Source organism: Dysidea avara, chromosome 8, assembly GCF_963678975.1.
Source record: "Dysidea avara chromosome 8, odDysAvar1.4, whole genome shotgun sequence".
NCBI classification, from domain to species: domain Eukaryota; kingdom Metazoa; phylum Porifera; class Demospongiae; order Dictyoceratida; family Dysideidae; genus Dysidea; species Dysidea avara.
This window is the reverse complement of record NC_089279.1, coordinates 19743905-19763504: the sequence shown is the minus strand read 5'-3', so window position 1 is coordinate 19763504 and position 19600 is coordinate 19743905. Positions and strand designations below refer to the sequence as shown.

Below are 19600 nucleotides of genomic sequence, written 5' to 3'. Positions count from 1 at the left end.
TATCATATTGACCACTGGAGAGATGAGCTACAAAAGGCACAGAACAATTATGAAATGAATGAAAGTGGTAGTGTGACTGCATTGACTGTCATCACTGTCTATCAGGGAAGTTATCTGCAGAATCTGATTGCCTACTTGCTGTCAATGGGTTATCAAGCCACTCTCCACTTGATAACCTAACATGGACTTTTGTATTATACGTGCATGTGCATATTCATCATACACAAGTTGAGTTGTATCTAATTTAGTGTGCCAGTCTCAGCGTATCTTTTAAATAATATTGTTTGATTGTTTTGCTAGTATTGTTTGTAACTATATAACTATTAAAAATTACAAGAACATCTAATATTGGAAAAATACTTATTCAATAAAATTCCAAATAATAATAATATGCCATCACACAAGTGTCAGTCTGCATTTTGCAAAAGTTGCTGCTCCTAAGTGCCTAAGAAAGCTGTGATAAAGCCAAACCTATTGTTACAAGTATATGAAAAATTAGGAATTTTCAACTAGAGTAGGGACCATAGCACATCGATAAAAAGTACTGAAACAGTTGGAATAGTCCATGATATTAAATCACAGTAAAACTATAAGAAGTGTTATATCCCTACCGTGCTCAAGATACCATAACGGAAATGCACAGTAGGGATATAACACTTCTTATAGTTTTACTGTGATTTAATATCATGGGCTATTCCAACTTGTTTCAGTACTTTTTATCAATGTGCTATGGTCCCTACTCTAGTTGAAAATTCCAAATTTTTTCGTATACTTGTTTGTTAACTTTTTTTGTAAAATAATTTTTTTGGCTAGCTATTGATGTACTACATTCCTACTCTAGTTGAAACTTCCTTGCATATTTGTATACATTAAGTATAGCTACACTTAAATTTAAACGTTATTACACTTTCCACTGTCATTCCTCTGCCTTTACCCTTACATGACCTACACGTTTACTGATAATCTGCAGGCTTAAAATTTTCAAGATAAAGTTACATACATGGGCTATCATTTAATTTGGTGACTAATAACCATAACATTTTATGTAGCTTACACGCTTTAGATACACATTGTAATTTAATGGCAAATGCACTGTTATAACGGTATATGTGTTGTTTTAGTCATGTTCATTGCAGGATCATGATGACCTTGACACCTGAAAATAAGTACGATTAACGCATGAATATCAATAAGTTGTTTTGCTTACTCACTTATTGGCTGACAGATCCGCGACAGCAAATTTCCAGCAACACCTACAATGGTTATCCTTCATAAGTGATGACCATGCCTTGATTCAAAGGTTGACCTCCAGTCACTTCCATGATCACATGGACAGTCCACACAATGATGGCCCTAAATGAACTGAGATAAACACAAGCAAGCTTAATTCCCTTACATTGGTAAAGCTGATTGCTCAAATTCTGCCACTTTTACACCTTCTACCACCTACAGTTACTGAGAACAGATTGCAATAAGCAAAAACCAGTAGTCATGCTGACTGTAAATTGCTGTACAGCATTATAACTGGGTGCTGGTTTGTTGAAAGCCTCAATAATAAGGCCACTTTGTTTTATGGCCACATTAATGAAGTTTGCACTAATAGAGCCTCATTGTGCAACATTTTCAGCTACATGCACTAGCTAGCTATATGAAATACACTTACTCAAACACAAAGATGGAGTTTATCTGTATTTAGCTGTTTTACATACTCTCTGTTTATGGGCTACATGTACAGGGTAAAATGAAAGTTATGAACTGAACATTGCTAAACCTAGTGATGTAAAAATTGAGCAAATTCAAGCAGTGCATGCAGGGGCTAAAAAAGGGGCTAGATGTGACCAAAAAGCTAGTTGTGAATGACTTTTGGCTAGTTGTAAAACTTACATAGACAAAAACTGCCAGTTTCACCACAGAAAAGTATAAACTCAAAGTTATATCTAATCAAAAACAGCCAAGCTGTAAAAAAAGGAGTGCGGCCCTTGAAAAGGCTATGGTGAAAAAAGATGTGAAATCCAAGGTGGCGGCCAAGAAATGGCTGTGATGGTAGGTTAATGGTAAAAATTTTAATAACGACAATTCAGGTGAATTTTGTGCCAAGACCAAGCGGCACCAAATTCACCTGAATTGTTGTTATTAAAATTTTTACCATTAACCTACCATCACAGCCATTTCTTGGCCGCTACCTTGGATTTCACATCTTTTTTCACCATAGCCTTTCTCAGGGCCGCACTCTTTTTTCACAGCTTGGCTGTTTTGGATTAGATTTCACTTCTTTTTGTATTTGTATACCCCAAAGCCGGCCATAAAGCCGTATGGCCGGCTTTAGGGCTTTTTAACCTGTCATTTTTTCTTTACTACAGGAAGAAGAAAAGATGAAGCAGGGTGATTTCTTTGTAGCTAACCTCTCTGCAAGGTGATCCTTCTAGCTGATCTCTCTACCGCATGACTTGTTTGTATTATTTTTATTATTTATTACAGGTAATTTATAAGGCTAAACAGCCTGTTACACCTGATCAACAGGTAAAAAAAGTACAAGTAGACTAATTACATACATTTATACATAGTGTTAGATGAATATTGGTCAATCAATTTCTTAAAATCATCATGATGCTGCACATGCTACTTCTTGGGGTAAATTATTCCATGGTTCAACAACTCTTCTTGTAAAAAAATATTTCCTGGCATCTGTTCTTGAAAAATATTTAAATAGCTTAAATGTATGACCTCTGGTATGGGTAATGGGTGAAAAAGTAAAAAAATCAGAATGGTCTATATCATACTTATCATGTAGCATATTGTAGACAGCAACCATGTCACCTCTATAACGTCTATAATGTAATGATGGCAAGTTAAGTACTTTCAATCGTTCCTCGTAGTCAAGATTTCTTATAGATTTGATCATTCTAGTTGCTTTCCGTTGGATTTTTTCTAATTTTTGGATGTCTGTTTTATAGTAAGGTCCCCAAACCAAGTTACCATATTCTAAAATAGGACGTACTATTAATTTGTATAAACATGTAAATGAATCTACAGAAATATCCGAAAAGGTCTGTTTAATAAGGCCAAGAAGTCTATTAGCCTTATTAACCACTGCCGAACACTGACTATGAAACTTGAGATTGCAATCAATCAACACCCCCAAATCCTTTTCCTCATTTATACCTTAACAATGTCCATCCCATCCATCTTATAACAATATCTTGGATTAAACTGACCTATATGTAGTATTTTACATTTAGAAATGTTGAAAGGCAACTGCCACATTACTGACCATTCAATGCAAGCATTAATATCATCTTGCAGGGAGGATATTGGGTTAGCATGACTAATGCTGGAATATATTTTTGTGTCATCTGCAAATAAAAGAACTTTATTCCTTAATAATGATGGCAGATCATTGATGAAAATTGCAAAGAAGAGAGGACCCAAGACTGATCCTTGAGGTACTCCACTTATTACATCACTCCAACCAGACATTGAACCATTCACAGAAACTCTTTGTCTGCGTCCTTTCAAAAAGTCTTTTATCCAATTAAACAGATCACCTCTAAAACCATATGCATAAATCTTTTTGAGCAACCTTTCATGAGGAACAGAGTCAAAAGCCTTCTTAAAGTCAAGGTACAAAACATCTACTGAATTACCACTGTCCAAAGTCTCTGTCCAGTCATCAAGTGCACACAGTAACTGTGTCATACAAGACTTGCGAGGGAGGAATCCGTGTTGACATGGTGACATCAAATTGTTGTTAAACAAATGCTCTAACATTCCCTCACGAATAATAGATTCGAAAACTTTGGAAACAACAGATGTTAAACTTACAGGATGGTAATTACAGGGTGAAGATTTGTTTCCTTTCTTGAAAATTGGGATAATAGTTGCTACTTTCCAGTCTGGGGGTAGTCTACCCTCGCTTAATGACTTCTTAAAAATTATAGACAGAGGTATGCTTATTTCAGCAGCAACTTCCTTCAACACTCTGGGGGGGAGCTCATCAGGTCCAGTAGCTTTGCTAGAATTTAAATCACACAACTTTTCTTTTACAATGCCTACATCAATTGCTATGCCATCGAGACTAGTTACAAAGTCACGGTCTTGAAACTCAGGGATGTTATCCATGGATTCTCTGGTAAATGTGCTGGTAAAAAACTTGTTCAACATTTCCGCTTTACCTTCATCAGTTGCTGCTTCAGTATCATTAAGTGACTCATCAACCAGGGTAGGAATGGAGGGTTTAACTCTGACCTTAGAATTTACATATCGCCAAAAAGCTTTAGGGTTGGTCTTCACTTCCTTAGCAATTCTCATCTCAAACTTAGATCTCAAGTCACGTGTAAGGCGTCTAAGCGAATTTCTTACTTCAGTAAACCTAAGATGATCCAAATGATTTCCAGTTCTACGGAACCTTTTCATAAGAAGGAAACATTATGGAAAAGGTTCCGTAGAACTGGAAATCGTAGCTGAACTCTACAGGGAGATTTGTTTGTAGCTGAACTCTCTACCAGGTGACTTCTTCTAGCTGATCTTTCTACAGGGTGATTTGTTTGTAGCTGAATTGTCTACAGGGCGATTTGTTTGCAGCTAAACTGCTACTTCTTCTAGCTGATCTCTTTACAGGGCAATTTGTTTGTAGCTGAATTCTCTAAAGGGTGATTTATTTGAGCTGAACTCTCTACATGATGGCTTCTTTGTAGCTGAACTCTCTATTAAGTACCTTCTTCTAGCTGATCTGACTACAGGGTGACTTGTTTGTAGCTGAATTCCCTACAGAAACCTGTGTCAAAATTACGCGATTGATTTTTATGAATAAAAAAACTATTAGTTTTCGTGTCTACCAGGCAAACCGCTTAGAGCAACGAGCTGAAAATCAGTATGTAGCTGGAATAATCATCATAGAAAGTTATTGCAGTAGTACAGAAGAATCGGATTACAAATCACTGATTTATGATTCGAAAGGCAACTACGTGCAGCAAATGCGAGATCGAGATACTCTAATAGAACAGTCACCCTATAAACATTTGATAATAAATTGGTTGATCGTTATATTAGAGTAATTGACTGCTCTATTAGAGTATTTCGTTCTGGCTAATGTGCTGGACATTTTGAAGAGAAACTTTTGACATTTTTAAGACAGGGGATAGTCAAAACCCCATGTAAGTGGACTTGGATTGTGTATATGTGTGCTGGGTGCAGTAGCTAGGCTGCTACTGTCAGAGAAGCATAAATGCAATGTAGCTATTCGGGCAAAAATCAAGGTTGGTCACTGTAAAGCACTAATAATAATAATAATAAATAATAAGGTGCGGTCATCGTGCATGTATCTATTTACTATTGAACGGTAGCTGATGCTCTCAATGTTCATAAAATATCTTTGAATTCGATATAGGTAACTATTTGATTTGCACGAGCTTCACATGTGGCCGAATTTAAGATTGCACGACAGAGTGACTTTGCAGCTTTGTAATTCATTGCCAATACGGACTAAGCCAAATATCTGCATATATTTGGAGAGTATAAGAGTTGCTCTTTCATATCAAGCACAGAAAGACCTGATCAGCTTCAAGCATTAAGAGCAGTGCCACTCGACCGATAATACATATTTTTGTCCGAGAATTGAGAACATTCGGACAGGTCACTTTTGCAGCTCCTGCAGCCAGACTAAGAAAGCTGCAGGTCTGAAATTTTGCATGCAAGAGTTTATGGCCTAGACCTCTCCAAAGGCTTAGCAAGAGCAAAGATTTTCTTTGCAGGTTTAAAGAAAAATCGAGTCCGAACCTATGGTGGTCGAACATTGGTGGCTTACTCTATACAAATCAATGAAATCACACTCTGAAATGCAAAGCACGAGTCATCTTGGGGGCATGCCCCTCCGGATTCCAGTACAGTTTGTGTCGGAAAAGTCGGGAAAATTGTACTCAAACGTAAAAATCACCATCATATCTGGATTCAGCGCCCCAGATTACCCTATAGGGCTACTGAAACTGGCAGTAAAAGTGCTGGTAAGGCCATAGATTATATATTCCTTACGCAAGGAATATATAATCTATGGTATAAGGCCATGATTCGCATAATAATAGCGGTCCTCAAAAGACTACTGTGACTGCTCTATTATATCTCGATTTGACTGCTCTATTAGAGTATCTCGAGTGAGAGAGGCTTTTCAAAAGGGGGTTCCATGGAACCCTTTGAACCCCCCCTGGATCCGCCCCTGCTACCCAAACTTTTCCATTAACAGAGAGCCATATACCTATAATCTAAAGGCAGTATATAAAATATCTACAGGCAGAAAATATTATGAATTTTATGTGGAAATGTCTCCAAATTGCAGTATTTTAGCATCTATTTTTCAAAAATTTCCTCGGGGGGGGCATGCCCCTAGTTCCAGCATACAAAGCATGCTGGGAAGTGCGCACCTCTATCCAAGATTTGACTTAGCCCCCCCTTTTATAAATCCTAGATCCGCCCCTGGTGCCACTTCTCCCATTCAATAACCTGTACGAAACGATTCCCATTAGAAATGTACGTGGAAAATAATTACGTAAACTTTAATTTACGATATCTTTATGATGACTTCACGTAATTTTACGGGGTAAAGATTAAAACGTGACTGCAGATTGAAACCACATAAATTGTTACTTGTACAGTGTAATTGACAGTGTAAAATTTGGGAGGCCTGAAATCGCTAATTTTAGTACCGTACGTGACAGGATGAACTTTGAAATAATTTATTTATTATAATGGATGGGAAGAAAAGCTTAGTGTACATGACGATTGCATTGATAGGATTTATAGATTGTTTCCGGAATGCAGCCACACAAGTGCCCGGTAAGTAACTGCTGTTGTTAGGTTTTATCTGCGCTTAGCTACCAGTTAGGCAGAGCCTACGCTCACTATAATAATTATTACTAAGATCACCTCGCGTAATGGGCGCACAAGCACCAGGAGTAGTTATAACGATCCTGTGATGCAGGGGGGTCGACGGGACTTTCTTTAGCTACGGGGAGGAAGAACCATCCTCATTGTTTTCCATGCACCCACAGAGAGACTGCATAGATCCATGTGCAAGAAACTCGGTATCTCCATCTAGACTGATCTTGCAAAAATCTAGGCTGATCTTGCAAAAATCTAGACTGATCTTGCAAAATGTAGTAACCAGCGTAAACTTAGAAAACCGCAGAATTCCCCTGGAAATCCCCTTTGCGTAATCCGTCTCTATAGTAGCCTCTACTTTATCATAGACAGTATATTCTACGTAGAATATACTATCTATGACGTAGTCACTAGTCTAATGTACAGACTACAATAATATTACTGAGTACCATGTACGTACATATAAATTGAAATCAGTTAAAGATTGTGAGTGTACAACATCAGGAGGTAGTAAATTCCATAGCCAGATGGTGAAGGTAGGTAGGAATGAAGGTAGCTATGCATCACTGATTCTGGTAGGAACTTGCCTGCATCTTAAGTTGCGACCATCTGTACTGGATGTATTAAGATGTTACAGTAATAGTTTTGAAAGTCTAGACTAACATGACCAGTTAGCATCTTGTAAAACATAATCAACTATCAATATCTCTTTGACATTGAAATGTTGTCATATTTATCATATTAGTTTATTTAGTTACACTAGCAAATCTTGAAAATTCATTAAAAACAAAATGAGCAGCTCTTTGTTGTATCATGTCAAATTTCTGAATATCTGTTATGGTGTATGGAGGCCATACTGTGGATGTGTATTAAATTATTGGCCTGATGTAACTGAAGTACTGCTTGTGATCTTAAGACATTAGAACATTGTTCCATTTTTCTTTGCAGGAATGTAAGCAATTTATCATGATAATCAGTAATTAATCAAATAATAATTAAAATAATTAGTAATTAATCATAGTAACTAATCAAGCAATATAGTTACTATGGTATGGATCTCAACAGGCTCTGTTGTCAGTAAAATGAGTCCAGAAGTAGTCAACCATAGTTATAGAATGCTTAATTGTGTTAGTAGACAATGTCTAAGACTTGTAAGTAGCTATAAAGTCTTACGATTCTAAAAAAAATAATGAGTTGCTGTTAATGTCCTTGGATGAATTAACTTTTGGTTGGCTCCAGACTTTGTGGCACTGCTAGCAAAAACGATGCAGTGATGATTGATGCTGAAGTTATTTCCAATTAATTGTAGCTTTGGTACATACAGTGTTGAGTTTAAGATTGAGCACAGCCATACAAAGCATCATAATCAACTGAGAAATTCAGTGATAGCTACTGGTCAGGAGAACATAATGTTCAAATTTTGCTAAATTTGTAGTTCTTGTACCTTTTTTACAGAGTCATATAATGTACGTATCATGGGGATTTGACCCAAGTCACCCAACATGAAATCAAACTCTCTACCCAACATAAACCTTGTGTTTGAATCTCCTCATTTTAATGTGACACTATGAAAGAATTAGATCATGATTGTGCTGTTGTTTTTGGGGATTTGGCAAATTCTAGCATCAAATTCTCCAGTATGCTGGGGCAAAGAAGCTTGTCAAAGATTTACCATTAAGATAAGATTTGGGTGAAAAATTGCTGCGTCAAAATTCCCAGGGGTGCACGTGGTGTAAGACCTGGATGTCAAATCCTCAGTTGACCCCTAGGGAAGGGGGTAGGGCTTGATATTGATGGATACAGAACGCCTGATGTGCTGGGGTGATGTGCAAGGTGAGATCCCTGTACAAAAGTGGTCTGGTCACGAGACTAGTCTAAGAGTTCATGATTGCACCCCTTTTGAATTTTATACATTACAAGTGCTAGCTAGGATTATAGAAATAAAGTAGAGAAACAAGAGAGGTCACCTACTGCTGCAGATATACTAGTAAACATTTAATCCCTACCTCAATCAGTACGTATATACTATGACCTCGGCCTTGTTTTGCTACCTTTGATCCCTAATCAAACTTAAACTTCCTAGTACTTGTTTACTTTTTGTAACATATAATTAGCTATGACTGGTGAACACTGTGATGCACATACCGCATCAAAAAACAGAATTGTGACAGACTGAATACTTTCATTTGAACACATGCTTCAACTATCAATTACTGAAAAATGCGTAGTGGCCATTATGATTCATTTTCAGCTATGTTCAGTCCACTACTTATAGAGTTGCAAATGAAGAACAGTACAAGAATGCCTCTGTAATCAATCCACTATGGAAAATGTGAACAATTCCCACCACACACTACCATAAGTCTACATCTTGAACTGAAGCAACATCTTGAACTGAAGCAACATCTTGAACTGAAGCAACATCTAGCAGCGAAAAAATCAACCCCCTAACCATTATCGAGTTATGCTTGTCTGAAGGCATTAGTCAGCAGTGTTGGGAGTAATGCGTTACTTATGTAACGTGTTATGTAATAATATTACTTTTGTGGTAAATAAATAATATAACGAAATACGCTATAAAAACAGGTAATATAACTCAAGTTACTTTACTTGCAAATGTAACGCGTTACCTAAGTAATATAGTTATGCACTTGTCAATTTCATGCCCCACCCCCCACCCCCGGCGTCCCCACACCCCAGGTGGGGATTTGACATTGTTTCTTATCCCCACCCCTGGGGCAATTGACAGTTGTCCAATTCATTGACCGATTTTCGGTAGTTGCATTTCTAAACAATAAAATCGCACTTGCTATTATAATTTTACTAGCTGCAGGGCAGGTTTATTACTAGTCGCATGCATGAAATATGCGCTTAGTCATCCTTGAAGTGTTGTCAAATCCCCTACTATGGGGGTGGGGACATAGTGGGGATTTGACAAGTGCATTACTGTAATGAGTCTAATATTACTTAATATTATTACTAAAAGTAATGAAGTTACTAATCTCGTTAGTTATCCTCTGAGTAACGCCTAGCCACAATGAAGTGACGAAACCTACTGAACGAAGCTTATTCACCAGCTTCTTACTTATAACCAAGATTTGCACATTGTCCAACAACGCAATCATGTCACGTGATAAGGTGGTAGTTTCACATGTGACAGCTTAAGGCTGTGGACACAAAGTAATATAATATGTAATATTATTATAGTTACTTTATTTTTTGGGTAATATGTAACTGTAATTAAATAGTTCAGTTGCAAGTAATATGTAATATGTAACTAGTTACTTATAAAAAGTAACTTGCCCAACACTGTTAGTCAGTCAGTCATCAGTAAGCTAGTAAAAAATTCCTTTTGGTTTAAAAATGAATGTACTGTAAAGTAATAAATAAATTTTTAAAAACAGAGGTGTAACTCATATAAAGTTTTTAAAGAAGAAGATACTCTTAGGTTTGTGAACACTGAACCACATTAACTTTCCACATGACAATAGAATCTAATCAAAAACAGCCAAGCTGTAAAAAAAGGTGCAGCCCCCATAAAGGCCATGGTGAAAAAGATGTGAAATCCAAGGTGGCAGCCAAGAAATGGCTGTGATGGTAGGTTAATGGTAAAAATTTTAATAACGACAATTCAGGTGAATTTGGTGCCAAGACCAAGTGGCACAAAATTCACCTGAATTGTCGTCATTAAAATTTTTACCATTAACCTACCATCACAGCCATTTCTTGGCTGCCACCTTGGATTTCACATCTTTTTTCATCATGGCCTTTTTGGGGGCCGCACCTTTTTTTACAGCTTGGCTGTTTTTGATTAGATATCACTTCTTTTTGTATTTGTATACTGCAAAGCCGGCCTATGGCTGGCTTTGGGGCTTTTTTAAACCATGTGTTGTTTTATTTATCACAGGAAGAAGAAAAGAACTTACAGAAGATTTTTTATACTTCAATTATTTTTGATTTTATTAGTAATTATACAAATTATATACATATATTTATTACATGCCCATTATTCCCCACAGGATATTTTTTAGCAGCTGATCTCTCTACTGGGTGACTTAAAATATAGTTGAACTATATACAGGATGGTTTCTTTGTAGCTGAACTCTCTACAAGGTGACCTCTTCTAGCTGATTTCTCTACAGGGTGATTTGTTTCTAGCTGAACTCTCTACATGGTGCTTTCTTTGTCTCTACATGATGGTTTCTTTGTAGCTGAACTCTCTACAAGGTAATTTCTTCTAGCTGATCCCTCTATAGGGCGATTTGTTTGTAGTTGAATTCTCTACACGGTAATGTGTTTGAGGCTGAACTCTCTACATGGTGGTTTCTTTGTAGCTGAACTCTCTACAAGGTGACTTTTTCTAGCTGAACTCTATACAGCGTGATTTGTTTGCAGCTGAACTCTCTACATGATGGTTTCTTTGTAGCTGAACTCTCTACATGATGGTTTCTTTGTAGCTGAACTCTCTATAAGGTGACCTCTTCTAGCTGAACTCTTTACGTTGTGTCTAGTTTCTAGCTGATCTCTCTACAGGGTGATTTGTTTGCAGCTGAAATCTCTACAGGGTGATTTGCCTGTAGCTGAACTCCTTACATTGTTTCTAGTTCTAGCTGATCTCTCTACAGGGTGATTTGTTTGTAGCTGATCTCTCTGCAGGTTGATTTGTTTGTAGCTGAAGTCTCTACAGGATGATTTGTTTGTAGCTGATCTCTCTGCAGGTTGATTTGTTTGTAGCTGAAGTCTCTACAGGGTGATTTGTTTGTAGCTGATCTCTCTGCAGGTTGATTTGTTTGTAGCTGAAGTCTCTACAGGGTGATTTGTTTCTAGCTGATCTCTCTACAGGGGGATTTTTTGTAGCTGACCTCTCTTCAGGGTGATTTGTTTCTAGCTGATCGCTCTACAGGTTGATTTGTTTGTAGCTGAAATCTCAACAGATTGCTTATAGCTGAACTCCTTACATTGTGTCTAGTTTCTAGATGATCTCTCTACAGGGTGGTTTGTTTGTAGTTGATCTCTCTGCACATTGATTTGTTTGTAGCTGAAGTCTCTACAGGGTGATTTGTTTGTAGCTGATCTCTCTGCAGGTTGATTTGTTTGTAGCTGAAGTCTCTACGGGGTGATTTGTTTGTAGCTGATCTCTCTGCAGGTTGATTTGTTTGTAGCTGAAGTTTCTACGGGGCGATTTGTTTGTAGCTGATCTCTCTGCAGGTTGATTTGTTTGTAGCTGAAGTCTCTACGGGGTGATTTGTTTGTAGCTGATCTCTCTGTAGGTTGATTTGTTTGTAGCTGAAGTCTCTACGGGGTGATTTGTTTGTAGCTGATCTCTCTGCAGGTTGATTTGTTTGTAGCTGAAGTCTCTACAGGGTGATTTGTTTCTAGCTGATCTCTTTACAGGGTGATTTTTTGTAGCTGACCTCTCTTCAGGGTGATTTGTTTCTAGCTGATCGTTGATTTGTTTGTAGCTGAAATCTCAACAGGGTGTATTGCTTATAGCTGAACTCCTTACATTGTGTCTAGTTTCTAGATGATCTCTCTACAGGGTGATTTGTTTGTAGTTGATCTCTCTGCGCATTGATTTGTTTGTAGCTGAGCTCTCTACAGGGTGATTTGTTTCTAGCTGATCTCTCTACAAGTTGATTTGTTTGTAGCTGATCTCTCTGCAGGTTGATTTGTTTTAGCTGAACTCTCTACAGGGTGATTTGTTTCTAGCTTATCTCTCTACAGGTTGATTTGTGTGTAACTGATCTCTCTACAAGCTGATTTGTTTGTATCTGATCTCTCTGCAGGTTGATTTGTTTCTAGCTGATCTCTCTACAAGTTGATTTGTTTGTTGCTGACCACTCTAAAGATTGATTTGTTTGTAGCTGAACTCTCTGCAAAGTGTTTTGTTTGTAGCTGATCTCTCCACAGTGACTTGTGTGTAGCTGAATTCTCTAGAGAGTGATTTAATTGTAGGTGAACTCTCTACAGGGTGCATGACTTGTTTATAGCTGAACTCTCTTCAGTGTGACTTGTAATGTTCTGAATCTCTACAGTGACATAATTGTAGCTTAACTCTCCACAGGGTGACTTGCTTCTTGCTGAACTGTCTATAAGATTAACTGTTTGCAGCTGAAGTCCCTACAGAATAACTTGTAAAATGTAATAGAATTCTATAATGGAGTAAATAAATTAGCTGAATGCTCTATTAGGGTGACTGTTCTATTAGAGTATCTCGATCTCGCATTTGCTACACGGAGTTGGCTTTCGAATCATAACTCAGTGGTTTGTAATCCAATTCTTCTATACTACTGCAAGGACTTTCTATGAAGATTATTCTAGCTATACACCGATTTTCAGCTCATTGCTCTTAGCGGTTTGCCTAGTAGGCGTAAAAACTAATACTTTTTATTACTTAAAATCGATCGCATAAGTGTGACACAGGTTGGGTTTTGTGTCATATCTCCGTGGTCTTAATCTCGATTCCTTTCAAACCACAAAAAGGCACTCCTACAATGGTTACTCCATCTACATAGCAATTTTCAACTCATTCCATGAAGCGGTTTACCCTGTAGGCGTGACAACAAATCGATCTTGTTTTGCGCGAATAATCGGTCATAACTCCTGAACCATTCATCGGATTTGCACCAAATTTATGCTAGGATTCGCCTTTGAACTCCCTTTCTGTGTGCCAAATTTCATGGTGATCGGAGCACGCGTTTGCGTTTTATACCAATTTTTGCAAGTGTGCGAAAAGACGAAGAGGAAAAAAAAAAACGAAGAAAAAAAACGAAACTTTGGCCGCTCATATCTCGGACATGGCTTCAGTGATTTCCTTCAAATTTGGAATGTAGACTCCCCTAGCTGGCGGGCAACTCTGCAGCAAATTTGGTTTCAATCGAATAAGGTATCACCGAGATACAAAAGTGTGAAAATGACGTTTTCTTTCTTCCTGTCAATATACTCACGGTGTGGCGCCCCGGCTTCTTGGGCCGCACGACACACTACCGTGTGTCTTGATCTATGTAGATTCTATAGTCATGTGGAAAGTTGTTCAATGTACATGTGGCACTGTTTTCTGCTTAGTTACAGCATTGCTTTCAATGAGTTACTCAAGATCAGTTGCCTTTTGTCAACTTCACAAGTGTATGGAGCCTTATTTATTTATTTAATATTTATTTAATTATTACTACTTGGCAGACAACACAGCGGGTGTGCCCAGGAAAGAGACACAGAATTACGACTAGTACAATTATATGTGTTAACTATTGATTAACACTGATTGTAAATTTTCCTTCAAGTGAGCTATTGGTGATTCAAGTACAATTGTACCGCATTGTACTGGTGTAAAGGACAGATTGTCTACTGAAATTAGGCATAGAAGACCATGAACTTGAACAAGTAGAGAAAGAGTACTAACTGCTTTACTGTTTATAACCGTATATTTATATTGTTGTTAGATACAGCTCCATGGTGGATATTTTTTTTATTTCGCACTATAGTAGCTTGCACTATTAGGTAGGAAGCATTTTGGTAACACCGAAGACACTTTTGGGCTAGGTTAGCTACAGTGGAACCTCTCTTAAACTCCTTGGACACAACAGTAAAAACCTTTATAATAAGGACAAACTATTTGGTGCCAACAGGTCATACATTTTTTTAGGAAAACCTCTATATTACGGCCAAAAATTCTGGGTCCCAAAATGTCCATAATAGAGAGGTTCCACTGTATACCTAACCGATATTGTAAAGGCATCATGAAGCCTGGTATTACAAGGCTGGTTTCTGGTCAATACATTTTTGTTGTGAAATTTCATACTTCCATGACGGATTTTTATCATACTGTATGATAAAGGGTTACCATAGACGTTTCCTATAGGCTCTAATATCTATGACTGTACTGAGGTCCCAGGCTGTATAGTTAGGATCCACAATTCAAGAAATCAATGTTTGCAAATCAATCCCTTTACCATTATGGGATGCTAATCATAGTACCCATTGCTAGATCCACCATAAAACCAGAAGCACAATAATTTTTGTCTTCACAAAAATATTATTTTATCTCACGAGACGTAAATATTATTATTTAAAAATTTTGTGCTCCACATAAAGGAGTAATTAAAAAGCACACACATTAATCTAATTAGCAGATTTGCTGAATTTCTGGCACAAGGATGCTTTCTTTTAAAAATCAAGAAACAAAATGTGATTTTTCAATTTAAAGCTATCCTACCAACCAAAACAAGAAAAGCCAGCTCTTCTTCATAGTGTTTTGATAAAGATGAATGCATAGTCTCTACTCTGTTAGTCTGCATAGAAATGATCTGAGACTTCTCACCATCTGGGTGATGAGCATTACCTAAAAGGTCAACAACTGATATAACAGCTACTGGTATTTGCGAAAAACATAAATACATAATTGAATCTAAGTGTGAATTCGAAGTTGATGAGTTATATACATACATGGATATCAGAAAATCATTTGATTTTGTATCCCATGAATGCTTTCTTAAGAAACTACAGTCTATTGAGACAACTGGAAATGCATGAATTCAAAGTAGTTTGAAGCTTACGTACCTTAAATTTCACTATCAATGTGTTGAAATAGGGGACTCGTTTATTCTGAGCTACATGTATGTAATGTACTTTCAGGGGAGCATGTTAGGACATCTACTCTTTGTCATCTTCATTAATGACTTGCCTAAATGCATTAAATTTCCAATTTCTTTCATGTTTTCTGACGATACAAAGTGCCTGCTTGTAATTAGAGGATACCAAGAGACTACAAATTGATATTTATAATACGTTTAACTTGAATGCCACATCAGACCTACTCTTCCGACAATGAATTTAAACTTATTCCTATCCAAAAACTACAACAGATCATCTAACTTATACCAGTAATGGAAATCCAAACTGCAACATAAAGATATTGGTGTAACTTTCTTATCTGATTTTAATTGGTCAACACATTTACACTAGTCCGATCTCAACTTCTTACTGCTTACAATTATTTATACCACAACTAATAAAAGACATCGCCATGTTAGAACACATGCAACATAGAGCCACTAAATATATCTTAATGACTATATTAATCTAGACTGGAACAATTTAATCTACTGTCACTTAATTATGTATATCTATGAACTACATGACCTAATGTTCTTTATATATAAAGTCACCAACAGTTAATGCTAAAACTGGACCATGAACCATGGATTTAATTCTGAATGATATATTCATAAATTAATGTGCTAAGATGAAAGCTGAAGATTTTTCCGTCACCACTATCCTCACAAGTGGTAACAAAGTCAGCTAAACCTTAAGCTTACTAAAACATGTTTGCAGACTCAAGTGGTGGTGTTCTGTAATAGTGTAGTATAGTACTTAGCCAGCGCTGGGAATGGTTAACATTAACAATTTGATATTGTGAAAATTTTTCTGAAAGTTTAAATATTGCTAAATAGCTGATGGTTTTTGTTTGTTCACAATAATTTTTATCTGATGTCACTTGCATAGACTATTCACTCACAAATTATTAACCTTTATAATGTGGTAATATATTCAATATATTATAATATGGGTTTTTATTTTGTGGTTTGTCAAAATTATTTGTTGTACCAGCCATGGCGGCACCCCACTGTACCAAATTTGGTCTTTTGGTACAGTTTGCCACAACAAACCAGACTATTGGTCGTGGTTGTGGGATGGCAAGCACGGGATTTACATACATGATTTTGTTTTGCCTGCCTTGCAAAACTAATAAAATTAACATATAGGGCTTTCTACAACCAAGGTTCTCTTTGGGGTGGGTAAAGCACAAATGGCAGAAAAATCATACATTTTACAAGACAGTGTAATTCAGTGAGACCTATCTAATCAGGTCACCGCAATGTAATGCCATAAAAAGTTGCCTGTCTGTAACTGGCCATTGTTCCTAATTATGTAATTTGTTTGCAAAGTTACCAGTACAATCACTGCTTAATAAGTCTGGAATTTTGATTTAAAGGCAACTGAAATAAACAAATCTTACTCTATAATAAATGCAAGGAAATTCAGTGGTATTGTGTATATCCTGTAGGTGTGCAATGTACTGTTACAACAGATAAACAAGAGGTAATTGACATTCCTACAAATCTTGGAAGCCAACATACGTTCTATTGTCCAGACTGCAGTTGCTCTGAAAACTCTACAGTACAACATTATAATCACCAAACTGGTCAGTATGGGACCGTAGAGACAGTACTTCAAGGAGCAGAGGCTGTGATAAATATCAATACTTTGAATGATACTGGATTTTATAGATGTTCATGTCCATGCAATAGAGATCCATTCTGCTACATTAGAGTGACAGGTACGTATATGGTGTGTATATAAGTATTGATTGTATTTGTATACATCAAGACCACTATAGCAATTGAAACTACGAAAATATAATGTATATAGCACCACACAAGAGTTAATATAATGGATCAGTGTATGACTGAGCAAATAAATTTTATACTCAAAACTCTTATTCAAAAGTTGGATAAAGTGTGTATGAGAGTTAGCTACAAGATATCTATGTATGCACACACCATGGTGTATAGCTATTGCAATGTTTTATGGTTAGATGCAAATACTAGAGTGTTGAGTGATTATTCATTTTCTATTGCACTGTACATTTTTATTTAGTTCCTCCTACTGAGGTGTTGTGGAGTGGTTCAACTGAAGCTTTCCTCCATCAAAGCTATAATATTTCGTGTTTTGCTGCTGGTTACCCACTACCAAACTTGACTGTGGATACCTCACCAGAACAGTGTTCTTATAATTTAAACTATCTCACGATTGATTTATATACTAGAGGGGTGACGATACTGGTTGGAAATGTCACAAGTTGTTGGCACACTGCTCTACTACACTGTTATGTATCAGATCCTGGTGCACAATCAGTGCAAGGGATAATCAGATTAAATGTTAAAGGTACACATTACACTTGTAACATAAAACCTGTATGCACATCAGTGGGGGGGTTTCAGGTTGAGGAAGTTTTCAATATAACTGCCAGGGGCAGATCCAGACTTTTAGAAACTTCAATTCAGCCTAGTTTTAAGTCGAAAATCTAAAAAAAGGTAACTACCTGCTGTTGAACGTTGTAATGGTGATTTCAAAGGCAAAAGTAGTGTGAAGTTTGGCCAGTAGAAAAAATCCTAATATAATACACTATGTATAACTCTTGGTGATGTTATCACTCACATGAATTATAGGGACACATGCTATTTTCAGATGGGATTTCAGTTGAAATCATTGCAACCCCCTGTATCCGCCACTGCACATCATTTCTGTTGTTATGAATCAGTTACATGCATGCATGATGCATTAAAGAACTGCAAAGACTGAAAACCACTGTCATTCTAGTCGAAAATATTAGCAAGTGCAAGCTGTCATTTGAAAGTGAATGTACTGAAGTGACTGCTTACACATAGTATAATCATGTTGCATAAATTGGCAGCGAGGCAAAATGGATGTGGGAAAGAGGTGATTATTATATCATTTTGTTATACTAGGCTGATATATGTCTTGAATGTAAAAGAGGGACTATATCCACACTGTGACATAAAGTAGAATGAAAGATATTATGTACTTTAATAATGGGTCATTATTTTGCTTAACACTGAGGTCTATAAAGTTTATATAACAGTTGAGATCCATGTCAGTGTATTCGCACTGCTCTCATCAATTTTTAATTAGCCAAATGAATTCTATTACACACTAAATAGTTATTAATGTCGTAATTAAATCCTACATAATACATGTTTTACAGACCAGCCTTCCTCTAGCAGCAGCAGCAGCACTGTAATGCCCATCCCCACAGGCTCCACCTCTACTGTGACTCCTACACCTACAACAAAGGCATCTGGTGGAGGAACAAGAACTTTCAGTGATACCATCTTTGTGTTTACTTTGTCACTATTATTAAGCATGTTAACATACTAACTAATGCATGCACTTAGTGATGGTATTAGGACTAAGGCTGACAGAGTAACTACACATAATAGATGCTATTGAAAAAATACTAAGAACATAATTATTTGCTGTGTACAATACTCATGTGTACAATACCTACAGCTGTTGTATGTAATGGTATGCATGTGCTGAAGCTATGGGTACAGTAATATGTGAATGGTCATCCTTACAAAACCAAAATTAAATTTACTAAAACAACATTTGGTGAATTGTACACATTGTGTGTAGCATATTGGTGGAGACTAATAATTGACTACAAAACTGAAATAAATAGTTGGTGGATTTTATATAGGTAGATATATCTTTGCTAAACCAAATTCTATTCAAACCAGGTCTTGAATTGAGGGTATACCGTAATTTGCTTTTTTCCCCTTGTACTTGAAAAGTTTCGTATACAAAATTTGTACGAAAATTTTTATACAAGATCGAACTACTCTAATAGAGCAGTCATTTAAATAAATTATACGTTACACGAAAATTTTCATTTTTTTGCACGAAAATAAAGCGAATTACGGTACAAAGTATACCTTGTTAATTTTTTTCAGAAATAGTAGACTATACCTTGTTAGCCGCTTGGAAAGTTGTAAGAGTTTAAAAGTATAATGAGTGAAACAGATTTTACTGCAGTTAATATTACAGGTGAAAAGTGAAAGCTATCCCAACAGTGTTTGTAAAAATACAGAATCTGGTCCCAGATTGATTTACTCTAATAGAACAGTCATACATACATTCTAATAGAACA

At 36.6% G+C, this 19600-nt stretch overlaps 1 protein-coding gene across 1 annotated transcript; it reads left to right on the top strand.

Annotated features, from left to right (window-relative positions):
• The first annotated feature begins 6649 nt into the window (after nt 1-6649).
• Nucleotides 6650-19048, top strand: LOC136263395 (uncharacterized). Its single transcript, XM_066057908.1, has 4 exons — nt 6650-6825; nt 16934-17206; nt 17527-17814; nt 18656-19048. The coding sequence occupies exons 1-4, from the start codon at nt 6738-6740 to the stop codon at nt 18826-18828; spliced, it is 822 nt and encodes a 273-aa protein (XP_065913980.1). The 5' UTR covers nt 6650-6737; the 3' UTR covers nt 18829-19048.
• Nucleotides 19049-19600: the final 552 nt, after the last annotated feature.

What these genes read in the sequence shown, in the direction of transcription:
- LOC136263395 (XM_066057908.1), top strand. Translation starts at nt 6,738, where the DNA reads ATGGATGGGAAGAAAAGCTTAGTGTACATGACGATTGCATTGATAGGA. An exon ending in TGCAGCCACACAAGTGCCCG is followed by an intron (nt 6,826 to 16,933) that starts GTAAGTAACTGC and finishes TATATCCTGTAG; the next exon opens with GTGTGCAATGTACTGTTACA. An exon ending in CTGCTACATTAGAGTGACAG is followed by an intron (nt 17,207 to 17,526) that starts GTACGTATATGG and finishes ATTTTTATTTAG; the next exon opens with TTCCTCCTACTGAGGTGTTG.